Source organism: Pan troglodytes, chromosome 2, assembly GCF_028858775.2.
Source record: "Pan troglodytes isolate AG18354 chromosome 2, NHGRI_mPanTro3-v2.0_pri, whole genome shotgun sequence".
NCBI classification, from domain to species: domain Eukaryota; kingdom Metazoa; phylum Chordata; class Mammalia; order Primates; family Hominidae; genus Pan; species Pan troglodytes.
Window position 1 is genome coordinate 119,350,542 of NC_086015.1, and position 23,781 is coordinate 119,374,322.

Consider the following 23,781-nt stretch of genomic DNA (forward strand, 5'->3'; position numbering starts at 1 on the left):
ATTAAAAAAGAGATTTAAACATTCAAAGAAAAGTAGCATAACAAAACCCCTACATCATGATTTCACATACAGACGCTTGCCTGGATTCTTAAATGCATTATCATTCTAGGCCATTATATACGTTGTTTTCTATACCTGGGATACTCTTTCTTCCCCTATTTTCTTGGCTAGGTCCTATTCATCCTTGAGGTTTCAGCATAATACTTCTCAGGTGAGCTTTGCTGGTCTTGCAGATTTTGCTACATGGCCCTGTTTTATGGTCTCATTGAATGCCATAATTTTTCCTCATAATGAATCTAATTATGGGGCTATTCATGCAATTACAGATGTCCTGACTTATGGTGGATTGACTTACAATTTTTTGACTTTATGATGGTGTGAAAGTCATATGCATTTAGCATGTGCACCAATTTAGGATGGGGTTATATCTGGATAAGCCCATCCTAAGTCAAGAGGTGTGTGTATTAGTTTAATGCTTTGCTTTCTTATTGAACTATAAGCTTCATTTGTGCAAGGACCATGTCTGTCTTGCTCTTCCTTGTGTGTTTACAGAGTGAACACTGTAAATAATTCTTGCCAAATGAACAAATTGTGAGATGGAGGTCAAGATTAATCTGAGTATAATTCTGTATTGATGGATGACATATTTTAAAACCAATATATAACTAAGACACTGAAAATAAAACATAAGATTGTTCTTTATCTATTTTCTCCTCTTTTAAAAGAAAAAATAAAAATATTTAAAAATAAAAAATGCAAGAGATAAATGAAAGCAATTAATAGAATAAATTGAGTCATTATTCTGTTTTGAATGTTACTGCATGGCCAACAGCCTTTACCTGCAAAATGCATACCTTTGACTAGTACACATGCATATGCGACCAAGTTTGACTCACTGAATCTTCTGGAAGGTCCACACAAGAAAGCCCCAGAGAAATAATTTCCTGAAACTTGAACTGTAGAAAATGTGTTCTTTGTGTTAAATATGAAATCATACTAATTCTAACATGCTAACTTGAAGGACCGGATGTTACTTGCAACAGGTACTTCTATAATGCAACTTAAATAAATGAGTTCAGTTTAACATTATATATTTCTCTCAAACCCATGAGGTCAGAGTCTAGGCTGGTCATATTGGGTGAGTTACAATTAGAAGTAAAACAGATGAGAGTAATAGCATTAATAGAATTAAAAAGTGCCATCAGTGAAGGGTTCAGACTTGGAAATGAATTGAAAGGGGAATCTCAGATCAAGTGGTTAAAACCCAATGTCCAATGAGAAAATGGGATTTCATGCTCTTCAGACTCCTCTTAGCTTCTCCAAGCACAATATTTTCCCACTCACTCCATCAAATTGCAAAATATTTTTAAAGTGAGATCTGGTTTGTGGCTGAAAAAGAAAATTACACAGTATCTCTTGGGTTGTTCTCAGCCTAAAGGGTTAAATCCTCAGTGTGCTTTTTGAGTTTTTCAGTGATAGAAAGCTATGGAGGTTGTGAAAACCTTTGCAGAAATGAAACGCACAGAAACTCTTTCTGTGACCCTGAGCAATCCTGACAACACATGCACATTTGAGAAAGGGACTTCCTCATGAATGTGAGAAGAAAGACTTAGAAACAAAGTTAAATGAAGATGGGAGCAGCATTGCTCACAGAAGGAAGATCAAACACTCCATAGAAAATACACGTTACAGTGCAATTGCCCTCTGGGAGTCACAGGATTATGAAAGTCTAACTTAATTAAGGGAGAAAATAGGTCACATTTAATAACTACATGTGTGACACATCATTTTGAACTATATAACTGAAGAGGGGAGAAAAATTAAGAAATCAGAAATATAAGAAGGCATGCAGAGAATGCATAAATGTCTTCAACTTCATCTAATTCAGGTGTTTTTTATTTTGTATGTATGAAAAATTCACCATTCTTCTAATTTACCTTAAGCACTTGCAGTATACTTGAAAAGGAAATTTCAGATGCAAAAAGAAAGAAACAAAGTGGCCTTACCAAATTTTTTTTAAACTAAATTAAGAGGTAATAAATATTGTCTTCCTAAAAATATACCATGCATATTTCTTTCTTTTCTTTCCCTCATGTCATCAAATGACAGATAATCAGGTATTGTGGACCCTGCATAGAATCTTCCCCTATCCAGGGCTCAATATCCCTGTGGGGTCGAGCTAATTACAGGTATATTTCCTTTGCAAGACAGTCACACTCTGTACTGTTGAAGACACAATTAATAATTGAACAAAGCTAACCATTTTTTTTTTCCTTTCACATGGCCACGGGTTGCAGGCAACTTTGCTGTCACACAGGGAGCAGAGTCTCTTCTTTGGGTCTCTTCCACATAGCTTGTTTGTAATCTCCAAGAAAGACTTCACATTACAGGCTGAAAAGAATCACCTACGGTTTCCATATTTTGAAAGAAAATTTTAAAAACCATGAAAACAAACAAACAAAAATCCTAGTTTCCTTTATAAAATAGCAAAGGAAAGTTCTCTCTCCTGTCACCAGGAATATGATTATGATCAGTTGGTTATTTAGGTCACATGTGAAAGAAATGAAAGAGGAGGTGTGGGAATGTAAGGGAGAATAGTAGTCTGTCCTCAAGTCTGCAAACGCAATAGAAAGCTAGTTTTGCATGTGCCAGAATAGAATCTGACCTACAAAGTGGGCCTAGATAGAAGACTGTAGAAGAGTAAAGTTGTTTCCTTTGAGATGTCTGAAGGAGCTTGGTGGGGGATATCCCCAAAGCCCTACTTGGCCATGGACGAGTGCAGCAAATCCTTGTCCTATGTCCCAAGCTATGGCCTTGAGCAGGAGTCTATAAACTTCCCTGTAAAGGGCCTAATAGAAAATATTTTACATTTGTGGGCCAAGTGATCTTTATTGCAATTATTCAGTGATGCTGTTTTAGAACAAAAGCAACCATAGAGAATTTGTAAATGAATGAGCATGGCTGGGTTGCAGTAAAACTTTATGTATGTACACTGAAATTTGAATTGTATATATATAGATACAGATATATTTTTGCATGTCAAAGAAATAAAATTATTTTGATATTTTTCCCATTTAACAATTAAAAAACTATTCTTTACTTGCAGGCAGTACATAAATGGAGCAGACTAAATTTGATACATAGGCTGTGGTTTGCTGACCTCTGTTATTGACTATTGAGAATCCCTGTGAGTGTATCTATTTTCCTGGTTGATATTGAAGCCTCTGGGGTCCTCTGAGTTTATGTAAATACAGCCTTTATTTACTCTTGAAGACATGGCTTGTCCTCTGGTCTTTTGTTGACTTGAAACATCATAGAAAAACAAGCTATTAAGGGGTCAAGTCACATGTTCATTATCATGGGAAAGTTTATGAGAGTTAGTTATGACTACCCAAACTCCTAGACAAGGTGGGAAAGGCTCTGAAACTCTGGTTCCACATCAGAAGTTTTATAAATTCAAGGGATAAAAAGGAATCTATCTTTAAGTTCAGTTCAGCCATAGCAAGTTTTTCTTGAAAAGCCTATTTGCTAGTCAGTATTGTGCCAAAAGAGTCTTTCTATTAATGCAGTTCATTATTTGATTATAACTTGAATAGACTCTTTCTTCCTTTCTAACTCCCATTTCCCTTCTTTTATCTACCACCTTGTTCCACATAAGAGTAAGAAATTATAAATAGTATATTTACATAGACATTTAAGTTAATTAGAAAAGGTGAGACAAAATAAAAATAATGGTAAGAAAACAAGATGATAGCACAAGTGTGATCTGAAATGGACTTGATCCCATAAACTTCTACATAGCTTGTTTGTAATCAATTTTTAATGTGTAATTTATGTATAATAATGTATATATTTTTACAGATGGTCCATAAATTTGGCTGTAAGTTTACTAACAGTCAAACAATAAAGGACATACAATCACTTATGAAAATTCACTGGGTCCTTTCTTAAAAAGCAAACGATTGCTTAGGAAAAAAGAAAGTAGAGATATTGAAAAACAAAACAAATTTCCTCAAATGGTCTTTTCAAAGGAAAACTATGTAAAACAATTAACAATCTCTCAATTATAACATTACAGTAAACACAATGATTTTAGAAGGTGTCTTTTATAACATCCTTAAATATGAGCCAATAGCTTCTATACCAAATTGCTATTCAGTAAAAGCAATGCTACTTGGGACAGGGGTAGGTGGCATGGGATTGGAGCCAACATAATGTCATCCAAGTAGAACGTGCTCTGAAGGTTCAATTCATTCCAAGGGAAAGATATAATATCTACGTTCGTACTCGAGACAATCCTTTATACATATTTTTTTCCATATAAGGTCTAAAATAAGTATGTGAGTCAATGAGTTTAAGATTGCTCTCCCAAATAAGTGTCTCATGTATATATTATCAATAAATGAGAAATTGCCTGTGTTAATAAGGATGGGTTTTGAGTGACACTTTCTCAAGAAAATAGAGGCCTTTAATAAGAATACCCGCCTAAATATAAAACCATTCTATAGGTTGGTCCAAATTTTACTTGAGAAATTAATTTAGGATCTAACATCAAACAGAGGACCCATCTTTTCACACCACAAAATACAGATAGTTTTAAAGACATTATAAACAAATACTATCCTGGTCTTTTAGAAATGTCTCAGTTTAGCTCCTGTTGTACATCCAGTCTTGAATAATATTTTTATGGTGTTCATTTTAAAATGAATATGTTGTAACAAATCTCTAGTTACTTATATGAGAAAATTTTAAGTGACTATAAGATATAAATTAGTTAAATTTGTGAGTTCTCTACAAAATCAATAATATTTTATAAGAATAATTCACCTATTGCCTATCTTTCTGGAAGATTTAAATAGAAGGCTACATTCTATAAAGACTGTGTTATTTGACAAGACATGGTTTTGCATACCAGAAAATGTAATTGGTAGAGTAGAGGAGTATGTATGTACCTAATCTTAAATAATTTGCTCAAACATTTAAATAAAGTTCCAAAAGCAGGAGGCCTGGGAACCTTTTTATGGCGATGGTGGTGAGAAGGGGAAAGAAAGGATGTTGAAGACATTCCTGGGAAATGAGTTTCGGATTTTGGCTGAATTAGTATCAATAGCTGGGACTCATAATGAGCTCATGCAGCTTAGTCCATGTCTGATGCACAGAACCAGATGCCAAGGGCAGGACAATAAAAGTCAGAAACAATTCTGTATTTTCTTGATAGATTTCTTCACAAGGTGCTACAAGTTAGAAAACTGTGGTTAAAAGCCAAGCAAACAAACATACAAACAACTATGTAAAATTAATTCAGACAAAATATTGCCCCAAGATGCTGAATCACCAAACTGGCATGTATTTTACATATAATATCAAGCCATTTAATGCTTCTGTATTTGTTGCATTGTTGGGGGGCGGGGAGCTGTTCTATTGAAATTGAAATTTTACAGATAGATAGATCTCTTGATAGATAGATAGATGATAGCCAGATCTACATATATATTCAGTACAATGATTGTAAACTTTATAGAGATTAACGCGTTAGCAAAGACCATGAGGACCCTAAATAAATAAAATAAAAAAGTTGCCATTCTGTTAGTATTTTAATAACAAGATAGATGCATGACCTTCTGATTCAACAGAATTTCAATTCTGATTCTGAATTGAATTGAAATTTCTGATTCAGCAGAATTCCAGGAGCATGAGCATATTTTAAACAGCATGTGGCATATTGGAACCTGGAGTATTGCTTACCAGTTGGTGTAAGGTGTCTCCAGGTGATAACAGGTTCAGGACGGCCATTGGCCATGCAGACCAGAGTCACGTTGCTGCCCTCATTCACAGTGACATCCGAGGAGATGTTGGAGATCTTTGGTGGGACTGTGAAAACAAAAGGAAATGGAATATGTAACCATATCAGTAAGATTAGGCTTGTAGCCATACAACTGGAAGTGGCAAATTCAAGGTTTTATAACTTAATTTGAATTTCTGTGTTAAGAAGTAGGATGCTGTTAAGACCCATGCTTGCCATCTGCTTACCAAATCCATAAGTTGTCCTAAAGCACTACTATAAGGTAAGAACACCATTCACAATGGCCATCTGAGTGCTGTAGGAAATACACAAAGTAGTATGATGAAAATATCTTAGCTTTTAAAAATACTAGAATGGACCTTATTTAGATATTAGACAGCATGCACATTTATGTAAATTAATGTTATCATTGTTATTTAAATTTATTTTCTTATGTATATATAAATAAATATAATCCAATGTCTTCTCCAAGTACCAGCAAAAGAAAAACAATGCTATTTAGCATAAGATTACATTACTGTATTATTAAGATGTGGCAATACCTGGTTACTTATAATCTAGCAACATAATGAACATGGATTAATCACTACAATAGAAAGCATTTAAATATCATCTTTGTGTATAACAGGCTGCATGAAGTATCTTAGAACTTAAAACATGAATTAATAAGGCCTATCTCACAGACAGGTAGACATTCAAAAATACTATTACTTCTAGTACTTCCAACACCACTACTACTAACAACGTAATTAATAGCTAGCTTTAATTAAACATTTATTATACCTAAAACCCAACATAGAGTATTTAACAAATATTACTTCAATAACTTCTTATAATAAAGAAATGATATCCTATGAAGTTTTTATTTATGGGTAGGAAACTGAGGCATAGAGGGGGCTAGGTGAGGGGCAGAAAATGAGTTTGAATCCCAGCCAATTCAGGGCCTTTGCTCATAAGCACTACTTGAATGAAACTTCCTCTTCACAACCCAGGCTACCAGATGGCTGAAAACAACAGAAATTAGTTTTTGGTGATGTGAGAAATGAGTCCCCAAGGGCTAGCTGTACTGCCGTCTGACTTCCTTCATTAGTGTCCAGGGTGGCAACATTAGATCACACGTCGGTAGGCTTAAGTCGGGAGTGAATTACTCACAAATTTCATCACAGAGGTTATGCACTGATTACAAATAGCAGGGTTTATAGTTTGACTGTGAATTTCTTCTTTTTTACTCACTTGTTTAAGCTGTCCCTGAGAAAGTATGTGTCTGGGGGAAGGAGGAGGACAAAAGAGCATGAAGGAGTTCAATAATGAATTGTATCTTTTCTCATTCTTACTGCCCATTAGAGACTCTGTGTAGTGACGAATAAAACAGGAACATTTTCTGCTTGCAGAAGCAAGCACCTGACAGCCAAACGATCCCTGCAAATCTTCATTAGGAGACACTGATGGTACTTGGGCAACCGACTGGTTCAGAGTGTCACAAGGAGGAAGCAGGATGAGGACTCTCTCCACCTCAGCATTCCACTCTTGTAGGGCATCTGGGTAGGGGACTGGTCATTACCAGTCAAACCCAATGGCAGCAGACTGTAGTTGATTCCAAATATTTAGCAATCTCTATTTACAGAGTTCCTAATCCTCCCTTTAGCTATCGGGGTTAAGGGTCGTTTTCTCATATTCACACACTGTCTTGCAATATGTTCTCACAGACTTTTGCAGTGAAAACCTGAAAGATCATATACATTTTACAGGGAAGAATATCAGACACAGAGAAAAATGATGGCTTGTTAAGGATGAGCCCACCAAGAACTATGACTGGACTTAGAATTCAGAAGTCCTGAATGTCCAATTATTCCGTTATTTCGAGTTCACAGTTACTAATTCCCAGATGAGTAGGCTAGTGCTCTGAACATCTTCGAAACAACTGCAATGAACTATAAATCAATGATAGTGTTTCAGAACATAACGTGGACATACTAGGTGCCATCCTCAACAATCCAAAACCTATCATAGAAAGCTATATAGTAATTCTAAGAGTCCGCATTACTAAAGTTGTAGTTACATGTGAATTGCAACGCAGGACACAGTGTAAGAAGAAATATAGATATGTTCTGATAAAAAAGGCTCTATATCCCTAATATAAAACCATGCAAATTTATAAAACAGAAAAAAATCCACAACTAAAAAAAATCCCAGAGAATTACTACCTGTGGTGCAATTGACTCACAATCTCTCTCTCTCTCTGTGTTTTTTTTTTAAATAAAAGGAGATACAGTGAAGACTTTGCATTTACATGTCACACCAGTTAAGCCACTTGTTCAATTTCACATAGACAGGTACTGATAAAGTTGGGAATAAAATCTAGAATAATTGACTACAGGGCTATGTTCTGGCCACCAAACCACACTGCATCTCCTAATTAAGGACAATCTATTCAAGTACTGAGTCTCAGACTGGAGATACAGAAAGTGTTTGTGCTGAATAGTTAGGAATGTAATCACGCTGTATCAGTGTATCCCATGTGCCTCTGGATCTCTTTCAATGGGTCTTACTCCATCATTTGTTTTCCTACTTTATTTTGTACTAGCTTCCTCCCATAAGCATGTACATATGATGCAGTGTTTTTTGCTTTCAAAAGAAATTTCTCCCTAAACTCTTATTAACTTCTTTTTTTTTTCTTTTTTCCTGTGACATAGCTTTCAGGAGATCCTGAGAACATGTGTCGCTTTTTTATTTTTATTTTTTTCCCATCTTATTTACTTTCAATCTCTCTTTCCAAATCTCTTGCGGGAATTGTTCTACACCACATCGTCATTTCCCATCCACACCTCAACCTTCAGTGCAATCTGGATTCTCTCCTTAACCTCAAATGAAATTACTGTCAGGAAGCTCACCGATTATCATATTGTTTCTAGGTCTATGGACAATTTCTGTTAGCTTCTTTTTCTCTGAAGTATTTGGCTCTGTTGATGCTCCTTCCAGTTGTTATTTTTTATTTCCCTTGGATTCTAGGACACCAAACTTAACTGTTTTTCCTCTTATCCTTGTAGTCAGCCTTCTCAGATTCACTCTTAAGCTTATCTTGTCCTTTCCTTAACTATCTGTATTTAAGAGTTTGATCACTTACCTCTGTCTTCATCTCAATCTATACATTCATCGAAGGATCTTACCTATTTTCCAGCTTCAGAAGCTAAAGCAATCAACATCTGCAGCCCAGATATTTTTCATGATTGTTATATCTACATTCCAGTGGACTATTCTGTATCCCTATTGTTTGCCTCACAGACACCCAAGTTTCAACAAACTCAGGACTAAAGTCATTACCTTCATTCCCACCAAACACTTGTGTTTTATTATCTTAGTTAACAGTATCATCAGGCAGAATTGTCTAAGCAAAAAAAGCAAAGCATCTCCCTTGACTGCTCTCTCCCCTTCACCACACTCATAAAAAATTGATCCTCATGTTCTGTTGTTTATGTCATGTTCTGTGGTTTATGTCATGTATGGAGGATCAATTTTATATAAGCGTGATGTATATATACATATATGTGTATATATACATATGTGTGTGTGTCTCTCTCTCTCTCTATATATATACACATATCAGATTCATTCTTTACTCCCAGTCCCTACTCCCACTAACCTTGTTTCAGACATCAACATTTCTTTCTGGGAGGGCCTAAATTACTGAAATGAGAAAATATTAAAAATGGTTTCGGCCAGGTACGGTGGCTCACGCCTGTAATCCCAGCACTTTGGGAGGCCGAGGCAGGTGGATCACAAGGTCAGGAGATCGAGACCATCCTGGCTAACACGGTGAAACCCCATCTCTACTAAAAATACTAAAAAAAAAAAAAAAAATTAGCTGGGCGTGGTGGTGGGAACCTGTAGTCCCAGCTACTCGGGAGGCTGAGGCAGCAGAATGGCTTGAACCCAGGAGGCGGAGGTTGCAGTGAGCCCAGATCACACCACTGCACTCCAGCCTGGGTGACAGAGCGAGACTCCGTCTCAAAAAAAAAAAAAAAAACGGTTTCTTTGCCTCTAGCCTTCCTCTCTTCATGCTCACTGCCACACATTCACCACACTACAATCAGATACTTTTTTTCCTAAATTGCAAATGTGAATATAATATCTCTTGATTAATCTCATTGTCCTCAAGATAAAATCCAAACTTTTAAATATGGTTTAATAGGTCATTCATGATTGGCCCTGCTTCTCTCTCCAGCCTCATTTCCTACTCCATTTGCATTGCATCATCTGATGGGATCAGGCAAATTTTGGCTTCTGAAATGTGCTCTCCTCACACTCTGGCATTTGACATTATATTTCTTCCTACATGAAATAGTCTTTCAACTCTTCATGTAATTACCCTCTTTCCCCTTTCAAATTTCAGCTCATCAGCTTGTCTCCTTACTTGTTTACGAAAGAGCTTCCTGTCATTCCCCACCCTGCCTCCCACTCTGCTCCTGGATCCACAATGGGTGAAATGCCCTGCTGTGTTCTCACCTCATGCCCCACTCTGGAGGCCATATTGGGTGAAATGCCCTGTGTCTCACCCTCACAGCACTGAATCATGACAGCTGGGTTACTTACCTGTGCCTTTCACTAAACTGTAAGACGCACAGTGTTTTCTAAACCACTGAATCTTACAGAGCATGGTGCTTAGAACATAGTAGGTGCTCAAAAAGTGCTTGAAAAAAATTCACTTAGTTTTTCCCAACTCTTTACTTCACTCAAGAAAGGTATCTCACAGAATTTTTGTCAGAAAGGAATAAGTTTTCATTTTGAACCAGTAAAATAGAGCTCTTATCAATATTTATTTAGCTACCCCTTTAGTCATCTATTTCACTGTCAACTTATTTGACTCTTAATAAAAAACATTAACCATGAGGCAGAGGAGAGTCTGTATATTTCAGAAACATAGGAACCAAGAAGAACTTGGTGTCTAACTTCTTCAACTATAGGCTTTTCTGAGTTTTAACGTCTTTGTTTCTTTTTGTGTGAGGAGGGAGAAATAGATAGATACAGATATATCTTTCTTAGTGTAATAGTTTAGTATTTCTTTCCTAGTTTCCCATAGCCCTCCATAGAATTAAGTTTAGATAATCACCAATAACATCAGGTGGCAATTCAAAAATTTTATTCTATTACCCTATAAAATCTTTATAAAAATCCTGGGAAGTAAAATGTATTATTATTATTATTATCATTATCATTATTACTACTACTACTACCATTTCCCACATGCGGGCAAAAGGGACAAAAATGGGTAAATATCACATAGCTAATGAATAATACAGCTAGAACCAAAACCTACAATTTGTATGTTTCACAAACTTTACTCTTCCACTAGATCATATTCACTTCTGAAAAAGTGATAGAGATGGTATTTTTTCTTTAGTTTAATTCTCAGTAGGAATGACTGCCTAGAAAGTACTGTTTAACATAATACTCTTATTTGAATCAGCAAACGTTATGTTTTTTATTTTTCAAAATCACTGTAATATTGATTTATGCTGAATTATTGCAACATCGTAGTACTCTGTGTAGTGTTTTTTTTTCTTTCTAGACAATCCCTTAACAATTCTTATTTACAGAATATTAGTGTGATTTATTATATTTTCCTATATATAATGCCATGAACCATTTATTCAATGTTTTCAATCTATTCAGTTTCAGTGATAACTACATTTGTCTGGATTATTTTGTTTTTCTTACTGATTAATGAGAGCTACTTATATTGTAAGGAATTGACCTTTTGTTGTCATGTAGTAATATTTACAATTTATTCTTTGGCTCTTACTTTTGTTTATGATTATTTTTGTTTTGCTGAAGTTTAAAGCTTCCTTGTTGTTGTATCTATTGATCGCTCTTTTGTTATTTCTTCCATTGCTTTTGTGCATAAATAATGCTTTTCCAACATAAGAACAGTTAAATACTTATCTCGATTTCTTCTTTTTTATTTTAATTGTTTCTTTTTTTATATTGAATTATTCGAATCATATGGAATTTATTTCTGGTATGAGAAATAATCAGAGTTTTTTCCTCCCTATAATTATTTAGCCAATGTCCACAATACCATTTGTTGAATGATGTAAAGTGCATATACTCTTTTGGTTTTCAGAATCACCCTATAAAGTGCTACCAACCTGGCCAGCCAAGTATTTCTGGGAAACATGTAAATATAGACCTTACTTGCCATGCTAACTAATTCAACCAAAATATTTTTAAAATATATCATTAATTTTTTGGATACCACACTATTATGTGTTAATTTTAAAATTTGAATTATTAAATGGGTAATATTCTTTATTGAAATGCACATAAATTCTGCATTAAGAAATACACATTTCTTTCTTTTGTTTTTCTGTGTGCATTGGTGTGATCATAGTTCACTGCATCCTGAAACTCCTGGGCTCAAGCGATTCTTCTACCCTGACCTCTCAAAGTGCCGAGATTACAGGCATGAGCCATTGCATTGGGCCTACATATTTTTTTTCTATTTAGTAAAAATTTAATGGTGATTTCTGAAATAATGCCAAAATCTAGGTGCACCTAATAATATAGACTCCCTCAGCTGTGCAATGGGGCAGGCTTAAGTAAGATCATGACACAGTCAATCTGGCTCTGCCACCTGTTTTTCTGTCCCTCCTTATTGTCTTTGTAGTTCCTTTATCCACCCTCTACCAGATCTCCAGGGTCTGCCCTGACTCTTACGGACCCAGAGTTGACTGTCCAGAGTTGTTTGTACAGTTCTCTAGGTTCACAAATCATCCCTTCTTCTTTTTGTATAAGACTAACGTTTCTTATATATGCCAAAAAGTGGAAATGGAGACAAAGCTAGGGACATAAGTGGAATAGACATATATGATTTACTTGCCCAGAATCCATGCCTCTTTCTTCTGGTAAGACATCCTGGTTTTCCTTTGGAAAAACCACTGCTTACCCACAGCTATTGGTTTGTTGGGACTCTTAATCAAGTGACCAATTCTTGGACAAGGAGTGGGTACAAGACCTAAGCTGGACCATTCAGACATCCCCTCCTTGGAACTTGGTTTCTATGAGGAATGATTCAAAAGAGGATGAAACTGACTTAATCTCTTGTTGGCAGACTGTGTTAATGGCCTCAAATCTGTACTCCTCCCTCTATCCCCATCCTTTGCCACATCCATGCCCTCCTACAGAAGGTGACATACTTTTTCATCCCTGGGTCATGTTACTTGCTTTTGCCAACAGGATGTCAGCATCTGGAACACAAGCATAGTTTTGAAAAGTGCTGGCACCATTGAATTCACTTGTGCTTATGCCTCTGCCATTGCCACAAGAAGAACATACTCAGCTGAGCCTCTTAATCCCAGGAGAAGGATGGGAGATGCCAGACAGAATTGTCAGATAAAATAGTGTACCCAGTTAAATATAAATTTTTGGCAAACAACAAATGCTTTTTTAGTATAAATGTGTTCCAAATATTGCATGAGACACATTTATAAGAAAAATTATTTGTTGTTTATCCCAAATCCAAATTTAACTGGGCATCCTTTATTTTTACTTGTCAAATCTGGAAACCCTAGGCGAAGAGTCACCTCAAGAAATTCAGCCTAAATCAGCTGACTTCCCCACTTGTGCAAAATAAAGAATAACTATTATTTTATGCCCCTGATTTTGAAGTGATTTGTTCAGCAGCAATGGTTAGTACACGTCATGAAAGAGTAACCACCTAAAAGGACTATTATTCTTCACTAGTTTTTGCCACTAATTATTTGAGGTTATTATTTGGATATCCAGAGATACGGGGCTTGTGTACTTGCTGAAGTAAAGTTTTTCTGTTTTCCTTCAATTCTGTGTTATTTCATATTCTTCCAATGGACCACCTGCTTTATACATCAGACTAGCCAGTCAATTTCTATTGCTTAAATCAAAGAATCCTAATTTTTGCAAAGTAAGGATTAGCCATAATAAGGGGAAAATTTGAAGAGGGGACTTTCCACAGAGGTAAACTGTTGTCATCTCTGCCTAGATACTCCTTTGGCTTCCACATGCTAGCTTTGTTGCACGTTAAGCATTGGTTTTGTATCTGTCAGTTTGGTTGCTTTAAAACAACCTTAGATCTACAAAGCCATTTAATTCCAGCTGTGAATGTTTTAATGCCTTTATACTTGGTTCCTAACTGAACAACCATCAGAAGGAAACTAATCAGTTCCAGAGTAGGAGAGAAAAGTGGTCAGTTGGCTCATTTCCCTAACCTCAAATAATTAGCGGTTATTATTTGTACTCAATTCAAAGTGCCATTTCTAATGGTACAAATTAGCAACAAATTAGTCTCATTAGTTATTGTTCATTCAAAGATGGGGCAAGGTGTATACACTACTGTGTATGTGGTGATGGTGGGGTCTTAAAGAAACACCATCAACTCCCTAATTTTTAACTTTTCTTTGGTACAGCAGGAAAAGCTTAAGCCCTGTTTATTTGCATATGTCACAGGCTATGAAAGAATATGGTGTGTCTATGTAAGAACTGGGTTCAAAAATCAACATAATGTTTCTTGAGCAGCACTTGCTGTATTTAATAAGCATACTCCCAGGATTCAACAATGAGAATAAAAATACACAACGCAACACATAAATGCCATCTAGTGAAACATCAAACATCCATCTAACCTGGCATTTTGTTTCTGAAAATGCCACTAAAGCATCTTTTGCTGCATGGTGTGGGAGTTTCCAGGATGGATGACAGGACTGGGAAATGTAGCACAGTGTACTAGATTGAGAGCCAGGGGATTTGTGATCCTGCCCAGCCACTAGCTCACAATGCAGCAGAATATTCTCTGACATTTGCTTTCGAATCTCCGTCATCAGGCACTTTGTAGGCGCCTAACCAATTTTGAGTGAATAAATGACCAAACTATAACAAATTATTTAAATGCTTTAGTTTCCTCACCTAGCAATTGGAGGTACAAGGTTGGCATTAGGCGATATTATGGGATTGACATTAGGGTCAAATAAGATAATGCATTTGAACTTGGTCTATCTACAAAGCAATAAGAGGTCTGACAAATGTACCTATTATTTATTACATACTAAAACTAGCTAATAAAGAAGTGTTGGCTTGAGCCCTCCTAGGATAACATGGTAAAATAGCCTATGCATTTCTGTGGCTAATGGCATTCTAGTTATATTTTTGCAGACTCCATGATTGCCAAAAGGTGTAGATAATTACTATAATTTATAATTAATCATTAATTGTGGCATTAACAATAAATTACCCCAAAGATATGTATTGAGCTTTTATCTACTATTATGGAGAGCTATGCCAGTCTGTTGAGCCATTTAACAGATGTCTAGACACTTTATATCTCCAATAAAAAGTGACACAAAAATGCAAGAATATATACCATGAGTGAAATAATTTTCACGAAATTTTTTAGAAACTTAGCTGACTCCTTTTTCCAAGAAAAAGCTGCCAAAATAAAATTGTCACAATTTTACATACTTTGTCATGTCTCCATAAAAAATTGGTCTTCTTTAATTTGTTGTCCTTGTAAACAACAGATATTGCCAGGTGATTTGTGGCTGTCATTGGAGTCTCTGAAGCCTTAGACCTTGTAGTAGAATACAACTGGCAGTGAGAATATCTTTTCCACTAGCACTAGTTCCCACTTCTATTAGGATCCATTTGCAAAGCAAGAAACATCAGCCTGTGGGGTCGGCATTTGAATCACATTTTACCGGAACATGATTTCATTTAGACACAAATTTCATGGGAAAGTAGAAAAAATACAGAAACTATAGCTTCTTTGAGTGTCAGGTGAAGCTGAGGGTAGAAAAAACTCATTATAAGTATCAGTTACTCAAATTTCTCTGCCAGGAGTGATTACTAATGCTACATTCATGCATGCATTAAGTGATGATCCAAATAACTCAAGGTAAGAGAGATAATATGCTAACTATTTAGAAGAAAAGATAAAATGTATGCACAAAACAAAGCAATGCTAGGTACCGTGTGTGTTAATGTAGTAAACTCAGGGAAACTGGAGCAGGAAGCTAATAAAAATGACATATTAAGACAATGTATGGTCAAGAAAAAGTCATCTCCCTTTAATCCTCTTTTCATCAGACAGGAGCAGTTTCTGAACTGCACAAGTAACTAAAAGTTAGTGCTTGAAGCTTCAGTTATGTACTCCTCCGAGATGTAGCCAGCATTTTACTATGCTGCCTAAAGGTGTAAGCTGGGTAAAGCATACTCTTTTGGGCCTTTGAGCCCTACATTATTACATTCTCAAGTGGCCTTATGAGCCCCAAGCACTGTCCCAGGAAGTCAGATTTACAACAAAACAGTCCCTAGAGACTCATCCAGACAGTTGCTACCATCAAAAAGGAGGGTTAATTTGAATTAGATGGCTCTAAATAACTTAAACATGGTAGCCATGGGACAAAGAAATGTTACGTAGCTCATTTAGATACCAACCAGTGGTGAATGTTCTCTGCTGGTGACACATGTGTAGCGTGGATATCTGCAAACTGAGAGTCCCTTAGTCGTCTACCTAAAATAAAGGTATATTAAATTGAAATTTTTCTATATGTATTAAATGTTCACGATCACCTCAGAATCTAAGCGAGTGTTCTAGTTCAGAAAAAGGACAAATTATCCAGACACCAGCAAGTGCATTCAGCTAAGGGTGTCCATTATTGCTGCTTCAGCAATAGGTGCACTCTGTGGGATGTCAAGTGGCTGTTCCCATGGACGGGTCATTGCCTTGCTAAATAAAAGCAAATGGAACCCTTCTGAGTCTGCTCACTGAAGCTGCTGTTACTCAGCAAGTCAGCAACTTCTCTGAAATCTCATATTCCCAGACTCTTATTCCAGCCATTTGGATATTTGTTTTTGCTAATTTGGGAAAGCATACAGATGCTGATTTAAGTAGATAGAATGAATAAAATTACTATCTTTCCTTTACCTAGGCAAAATAACTTTTATGTTTCTGGTACTAACAGAATAGGATTTAGATACTGTCCAACCAGAGCAGATGGTTTTACTTGGCAGAAATGTGGGTAGCAAACAGAGGGAAGCTCAAAAAATATCAGGCTACCTTGGGTAGGTGGCAAATAGCAATTGAGTGAATTCCAACTGCGAAGTGGCACCCTAAGACATTATCAGAGAAAAGAAAAGTGTACTTTTCCCCTTTATACTCCAAAAGATATATTTTTCTATGTGAAAAGAAGTTGCATGGTATAATTCTTAGAGCAGATGAAAATTCAGGTTGCATTCCTGGCATCTACCAGAAATCCACTCCTTATTCCAGGGGAAGCCAGTAGGATTTAGCCCTAAAACGTGACATATCCTTAAAAAGTTCAAAACATGTCATGGGCAACCAAAATATTTTTTTCTGTGTTCTATTAATTTTGAATTAATTTTTGAATTCAATTTTTGGATTGAAAAAATTGAATGTGAGGAAATATTGCCTATATCCCATGAATGAATTATTTAGCTATTAAGATAATGATAAAAGATAAGTCATTATATCAAAAGCAAGGAAGATTTTAAACCAGACAGAAAGGACCCATAAGTGAATAGAAAATAGAAGTATAAAGAGTTCGGGGAACAATTCCCTGTCTATTATGCTTAAGGATCATACAAAACAACATTTATTGAGTGCCTACAACACATAAAGACATTGTGCCAGGCATGAGAAAAGGTGATGAGGGGATAAAACAATAACAATGATGACTTAGATCAACCATGTTTTCTTGTTTCAGCAGAAGTACCAGCAGGAGTTTATCATGAAAATAATATGAAGAGTTACTCTTACTTTTTCAAAATGGCTTACTGTTCATCTAATTTTTCATTTCATTTTGGGAATCAGAAATGTGTAGAGATAACTCTGGTGCTTGTAAGGATCTCTTAAATGTAATGATTTCATGCCTACATAACTAGCCTAAATTCTCTTTTTTTTTTTTTTTTTTTCTTTTAGTTGCTTAAGGCATACAGTGTTCTTTGCATGTAGAGAAGGAGGTAGATTCTAACAGAAACAACTAGGGTGAACTAAAGCATGCCTAGAATACAATGAAAATAATAAAAGTTGTTTTTTGCCACTGCTTAAGGGCCCAGAAGATAGAATATTTAGACAAAGAATATGATTCACAGGAGGTTTTAGAATTTCTTTCTTTGCATTGCCCCTGCTCAAAGCTTACCATGAACCATTTTAAATAGAATGTGGAACATACACATTATTTCCTTCTAAACAAATAGTTACCATTGTGAATTAATTAATACATTCAAGTCAATTTTAATTGTTTCAAAAATTATAATAATGATAGAAAACACAGTAGTTGCTGCAAAGGTTAAACATAGCTAGGAGAGATAGAATTTCTGTAATTCTAATTAAGTTTGAAAATTCCAGAGAGGTACATAATGTCATGCAGGGTTTGGGATGGGGATACGGGAGAGAAATCCCAAACGAAACCTTGAATTGATGAATATGAGTTAGATTTTTTTTCCTTTTTATCTTTGTTTGCCCTTCTTTGGGGGGGCAAATCAACATTACATAATAAAAGAAAATACAAACAAGTAGAAAAGTGAGAAGAAATAATAAAAGTTTTAATGACAGTAATTAATAATAATATCTAAGATAGCATAACTTTATACAGTTTGCAAAGCACTGGTATATGCCTTGCCATATTTGATCCATACCACATGCCCGTGTGATAGCTCAGACAGGTATCATTACCACTATGTCTCACCCTTACATTGGTTGGACAACTGAGGCTCAGTGAGTTTCAGTCTCTCGACTGAGATCACAAAGCTAGAGAGTGAAAGTACTAAGTTCATGACCAGTTCTTTTGATTATGTCAAGATGAAAGGAAAGCTTTGATATTTCACAAACTAAATTATATACCACTGACCAGGCATGGTGGCTTATGTCTGTAATCCCAGCACTTTGGAAGGCTGAGGTGTGAAGCAGCAGTTTGAGACAAGCCTGGGCAACATGGCAAGATCTCATCTCTATGAAAAATTTATGGAAAAAAAATTAGCTGGACATGGTGGCACACACCTGTAGTCCTAGCTATTCAGGAGGTTGAGGTGGGAAGATTGCTTGAGCCAGGGAGATGGAGGCTGCAGTGAGCTATGATCATGCTACTGCACTCCAGCCTGGGTGACAAAGAAGACCCTGTCTCCAAAAAAATTTAAATAAATAATAAATAAATAATTGATAACTGACAAATTAGATGCTGTCATATTGATTAAATTAAACAGAGGCCAAGATAACTGGGGCACAACTAGCGATAAGAAAGTCTGGTTAGGCGGGTAGCTGTGCTCAGCATAGAAATGGAAATGCCACTGATTGCGTAGAAGCAATGGGAGATTCGTTTACGGAAGTTAGTTTTTTTCCTGCATTATTCAGTTCTAAGATTACGTGGTTAAGGATTTACTTTCGATTCTGAGGTATTTTTCTAAATAATGGTGATAATATTCATATGTGCAACTTGAAAAGCTTGAACAATTTTGCAATGGAAATTAGATCCATTTCTATGAGCCTGTTTACGCCTGTATCACTTCCCTCAATTTGGCCAACATGAAATGGTATTTCTCCTCTCTCTCTTTTCTCTTTTTAAAACTCAAGAAGAGGGGCATGGCGATGATGGTGAGAAGGAGCATTCCATCTTTGCTTCCACAAATAAATCCCAAATGGGGCAAGCCTCTCATTAATCTTGAGCTAAATGTGAAGTTAGACATGGAGGGGCCTCTTGTTCCACCTGTCTGTTCAGAGCCCTGGGCATGTTATGGAGAAGATGTCAAAAGATTTCTCTTCTCTTACTTCTGCACCCTGCCGTGATGTTTTATTCAAACCTCTATGTCCTAAGGAAACAAACACTGCCTATAGAAATCTCCCCCTCGTGGCTCCCAGTCTCACACATAAACATGCACAACACCTGTGTTTAGGAGAGCTGATCAATTCTCACAAAAAGCAGTCTCTCTGTAACATGCTGCGGGGCCAGAGCACTCTAGCGAATGATTTCTGTGGCAGCCGCGACCCTCTGTGACTGTGTTTGTATCCATCTGGTAATGCTTGTGCTTATACAACATGATGTGTCCACTGACCCTTCCTTCCAACAAGAAATGATTTTAACTGCCACTGGAACTCTGGGTTCATACAGAAAAAAAAACCTGACTGCTGGAAAAATAGGGCTGGGTGTGGGGAGAACGTGATGCAGATGTGCCTGAGAATGGGTCGGAATCAGCAGCTCGTCCACAAGGGAAGAAAGGAGGAATTTTTCTTGCTTGACTTTGCATCAGCTCTATATTTGGTACTGCCCTTGTGGCCAGCAGGGATAGTAGCTTTTCCATAGGGTCTGGGCTGGAAATCTATAGAGACTACATTTGAGTTTCTATAGAAACTCTAAGGAAATTGAGCACAGGATGAGGAAAGTGAGCAGCTCCCACTGTCTCTATGTCCCATTACAAGCACATGAGACAGGTTACAAAGCAAGAATTAGGACAAGATGGTCATGGTGGTCATGCAATTGGATGCACATTGGCACAGTCAGTTAAGGTACCTGACATGATGGATCCTTTGTTCTCAGTGAGCCACAGACTGCACAAGGCAGAGACACATGCAGCAGCAGTGAGTAGGATTCCTGTTTTTGTCGGTTCCAAACAGCTCCAGATGGACTGAGAACCAGGCCTGGTGGCCACCAGGAATATTCTTGATTCTCAGCCCATATCTCTTCCTTTTTAATCCATGAGGAAAGGGCGAGCTGCTCCCTGTCTGTTCCTCTACCCATCCTCCCTCTGCCTTTGGCAAGTCACTTAACCTCATCTGGAATATAACTTGGCCCCCAGAGACTTTGGACATAGGGTGTTTTATTTCCAAGAGTCAGACTTGTCATACCAGCAGAAAGCACAGTGCCTAGTTTGATATGGCTTTTCATTAGCTGTGTGATAAGGGAGTTAACGAATCTTCAATACCATGTGTAAAATTACAAGGAAACAATACTCAGGGCCACTTGTGATTACTTTGCTCTCTTAGCCTTTTGCTAATGCTTTTTCATTAATTATACAGCCATCACATTTCTCCTGATGGTAAAATACCCCAAGTGGCTCAACTCCAAACTGCAAATGTTTAGCTATTTGCCCTTCCTCTAATGATTACAGGCTGTGTGAGAGAACATAATATTAGCCTCTTTCCATGTTATGAAAATTGAAGGTATGCCCAGAGAAGCTAAGGTTTAAGCCTCAAAGAAAATCTTCTCCAACATATTTAACATATATATAGTGTTACCAAAGAAACGTAAAAGAATGCAAAACACCTCCTCTCTACTGACTTTTCATGAAGCTGCACAACACATTAGGCTTTGCCTTATGCTGGTCCCTCTGATGGCTTTGGGAGTCAGATCAGGTTTCAGCTATAAGCCAGCTGGTGCCATCCATTTAAGGGAAAACAGTTATGTAAGTGAAAAAGATTCTAATCACTAAGTCTAATTACAAAGTAGAGTAAATTATTATAGATGTTTTTTAAAGTATCTTAAAACACTGTAAAAAAGAAAAATTAGGAACCAAACAGAAACCTGCTATGCTGGTAATTGATAACATGTTTGGGATTAAGACAGTCACATGTTAAATTTTATATGCTACCGCTATTTGTGAAACATGAATCCTCATTCACACATTAAAAACTGTATAACCTTTCTCTCTGTTTCAATCAGATGCTACATTGTTTGACTCAAAGTACACCTTAGATTATAGGTGCTAACCTGGAGTAATAGAAATGTTTCACTTACACTGGACAAAGGGAACATCAAATTAGTCTACTAATATGATAATAATTTGTCAAGAGAAGGAAAAGGGGGTGGGGAAATGAGTGACACTTTACATAGACGTGTGAATTTTCCAAATGCAGATCTAGCCTCTCCTATTTAACATCTTTCATTAAAATATTTCAAATGCTACACATTCTCCTAATTGATGCAAAAAAACAAAGACAAACACATTAACATTTAATCCTTGGTTTATACACTAGGCTTCCACCCAGATATTTCTTAAATTAGCTCTGTTTATACTCTGTCCAGCGACCATGGACCTCACCATTTAGTCCATCTGCTTCCTGGAAAAATGAATGTGTGTGCTCTTAACTTTCAATGTGCTTCTGAATGGTATTCTCAATTTATTGTCTATTATGTCATTGGACGTTGTGGAGAAGGCTGTCAGTGCTCACCAAGTATCTATGTTGCTTCTCGACATTCTCCAACCTCTTGGGGTTCCTTTGGGACCATACAACTGGGCTGTAGCCAAGAAAATGTTGGGAAATGTGAGGTAAGCAATATGGAGGCCTAGCCCTTAAATAAAAGCCCCTTCTTACCTTGTCACAGCGACTGTGGTGGATACACGATCAAGAAGGCATAGCTGCTACGTAACAGAGGCATGCATAAACTGAACTGGACTACATGAGCAAGAAATAAGTCATGAGAACTCAGTAATATCTGCTTCAGCCACTAACATTAATGACCAAAATGATTCTGATGAAAGCATCATTAAGAAGAGAAAATTACACAACTTTTATTTAGGAGTGTATGGGTCTGAAAGTCAGAAACTTGATATGATGTCCTCTCAGAGTCCCTCATGTTTCCTGACTATGACCACTGAATGGAAACTCTTTCTTCCTCCATTGAATGGAGACTTTGGATGTTAATGAGTACACAATTAATCCTCCAGTCTACTCATCCATTTCTTCTTTATTTTCTGACGAGTTATAGCCTCCTGCCTGACAGAGGCCGTCACCTTGTAAGAGATATAGGCCTTATAGGAACTTCTCTGCTCTGTGATTCTGAAGCCACAGTTCAGAGTCAGAAATTGATGTCTTTGACTAATTCTGTGCCTCACTTTTGTCTTCACTGCCTGTCAGGCATTCGTTATCTGTGAGCCCACCCCGATTATAAATCTTTGGTGCTAAAAACCTGTAAGTGGCTACTTCCAGGCCCCTAACCTATAAGTCACTGAGCCTGGAAATTTGGCAATCTCAAAATGGAATTTTATAAAATGCATAGTGTCAAAGAAAGTATTCTGTAAAATCTAAACAAAGATAATATAAAAGAATATTATTTGAATTAGCAAAATGGCATTCTCATCAATAGAGTCACAACTTCCATTCACCACTATTAAGATAATGAACAGTACCAAGTATTTCTAGAAATTGCTTGAGGAAATATTGTACTAAAAATTCCTACTTTGCAGTCCAGGTACTATAACCAAGTTTCTCTCCATTTGCATATGCTAGCTAGTAAATAGCACAGCTGCTGGAATAAATGAGTCCTGGATAATATTTTTGGCTTTCTCTCTGTCTTGGTATCTTTTGTACCTGCAGATCTTTTTTTCTTCCTCCAGCTAGAGGAGAAAGACAATACCTCAGGAATTATTTAAGGAAAATCTGTTACATAATCAATGCAAGGACTCGGGGACCTCTGTATTAGTTTCCCTTACTGAAATACAAAATTATGCTTTATCAGAACAAATAAGATTTCAAACATAGGTCAAGTATGTTCTCAGTTTCCCATAGTGAAACAATTCTATATTTGGCATTTTGCAGGTTTCCTTATTAAACAATCACTTTTTCATAAGAAAAACATAAAGGAATTTCACTGAATATATTTCTAGTACAGAAGATATTTTTAAGGCCAACCAGGGAGGATTTCAGGATAATAGTGAGAGGGACAAACTGAAAATGTGTGACTCTGAATAGAAAATAAGATCTGGCCTACATAAGTAAGCAGTTATCTAAGAGCAGTCCCATTCACTAAATGCAAGGCTTCAGGAGACCTAGATTTTGAGCCCCATACTTTCTCTGACTCTCAGTAGGGCTCCTTCATGCTACAAAATCTCTCCATAGTTCAGTCTCTTTATCTCCAAAGAGATAAAAATAACATTCCAATTTTCTAGATTCCAGGACAGACACAAGGATTAACTAAATCATTTAGGGAAAGTATATTGGG

The 23,781-nt window shown here is 36.6% G+C and overlaps 1 protein-coding gene across 2 annotated transcripts in view; it reads right to left on the bottom strand.

The window, feature by feature from the left end:
* LSAMP (limbic system associated membrane protein) overlaps window positions 1-23,781 on the bottom strand; it is a 632,752-nt gene that overhangs the window by 210,157 nt on the left and 398,814 nt on the right. For both annotated transcript variants that reach the window (XM_016941692.3, XM_016941693.3), the window contains exon 3: window positions 5,746-5,871. In XM_016941692.3, coding sequence (XP_016797181.1) covers window positions 5,746-5,871 — 126 coding nt within the window. The remainder of the gene's footprint in view (window positions 1-5,745; window positions 5,872-23,781) is intronic.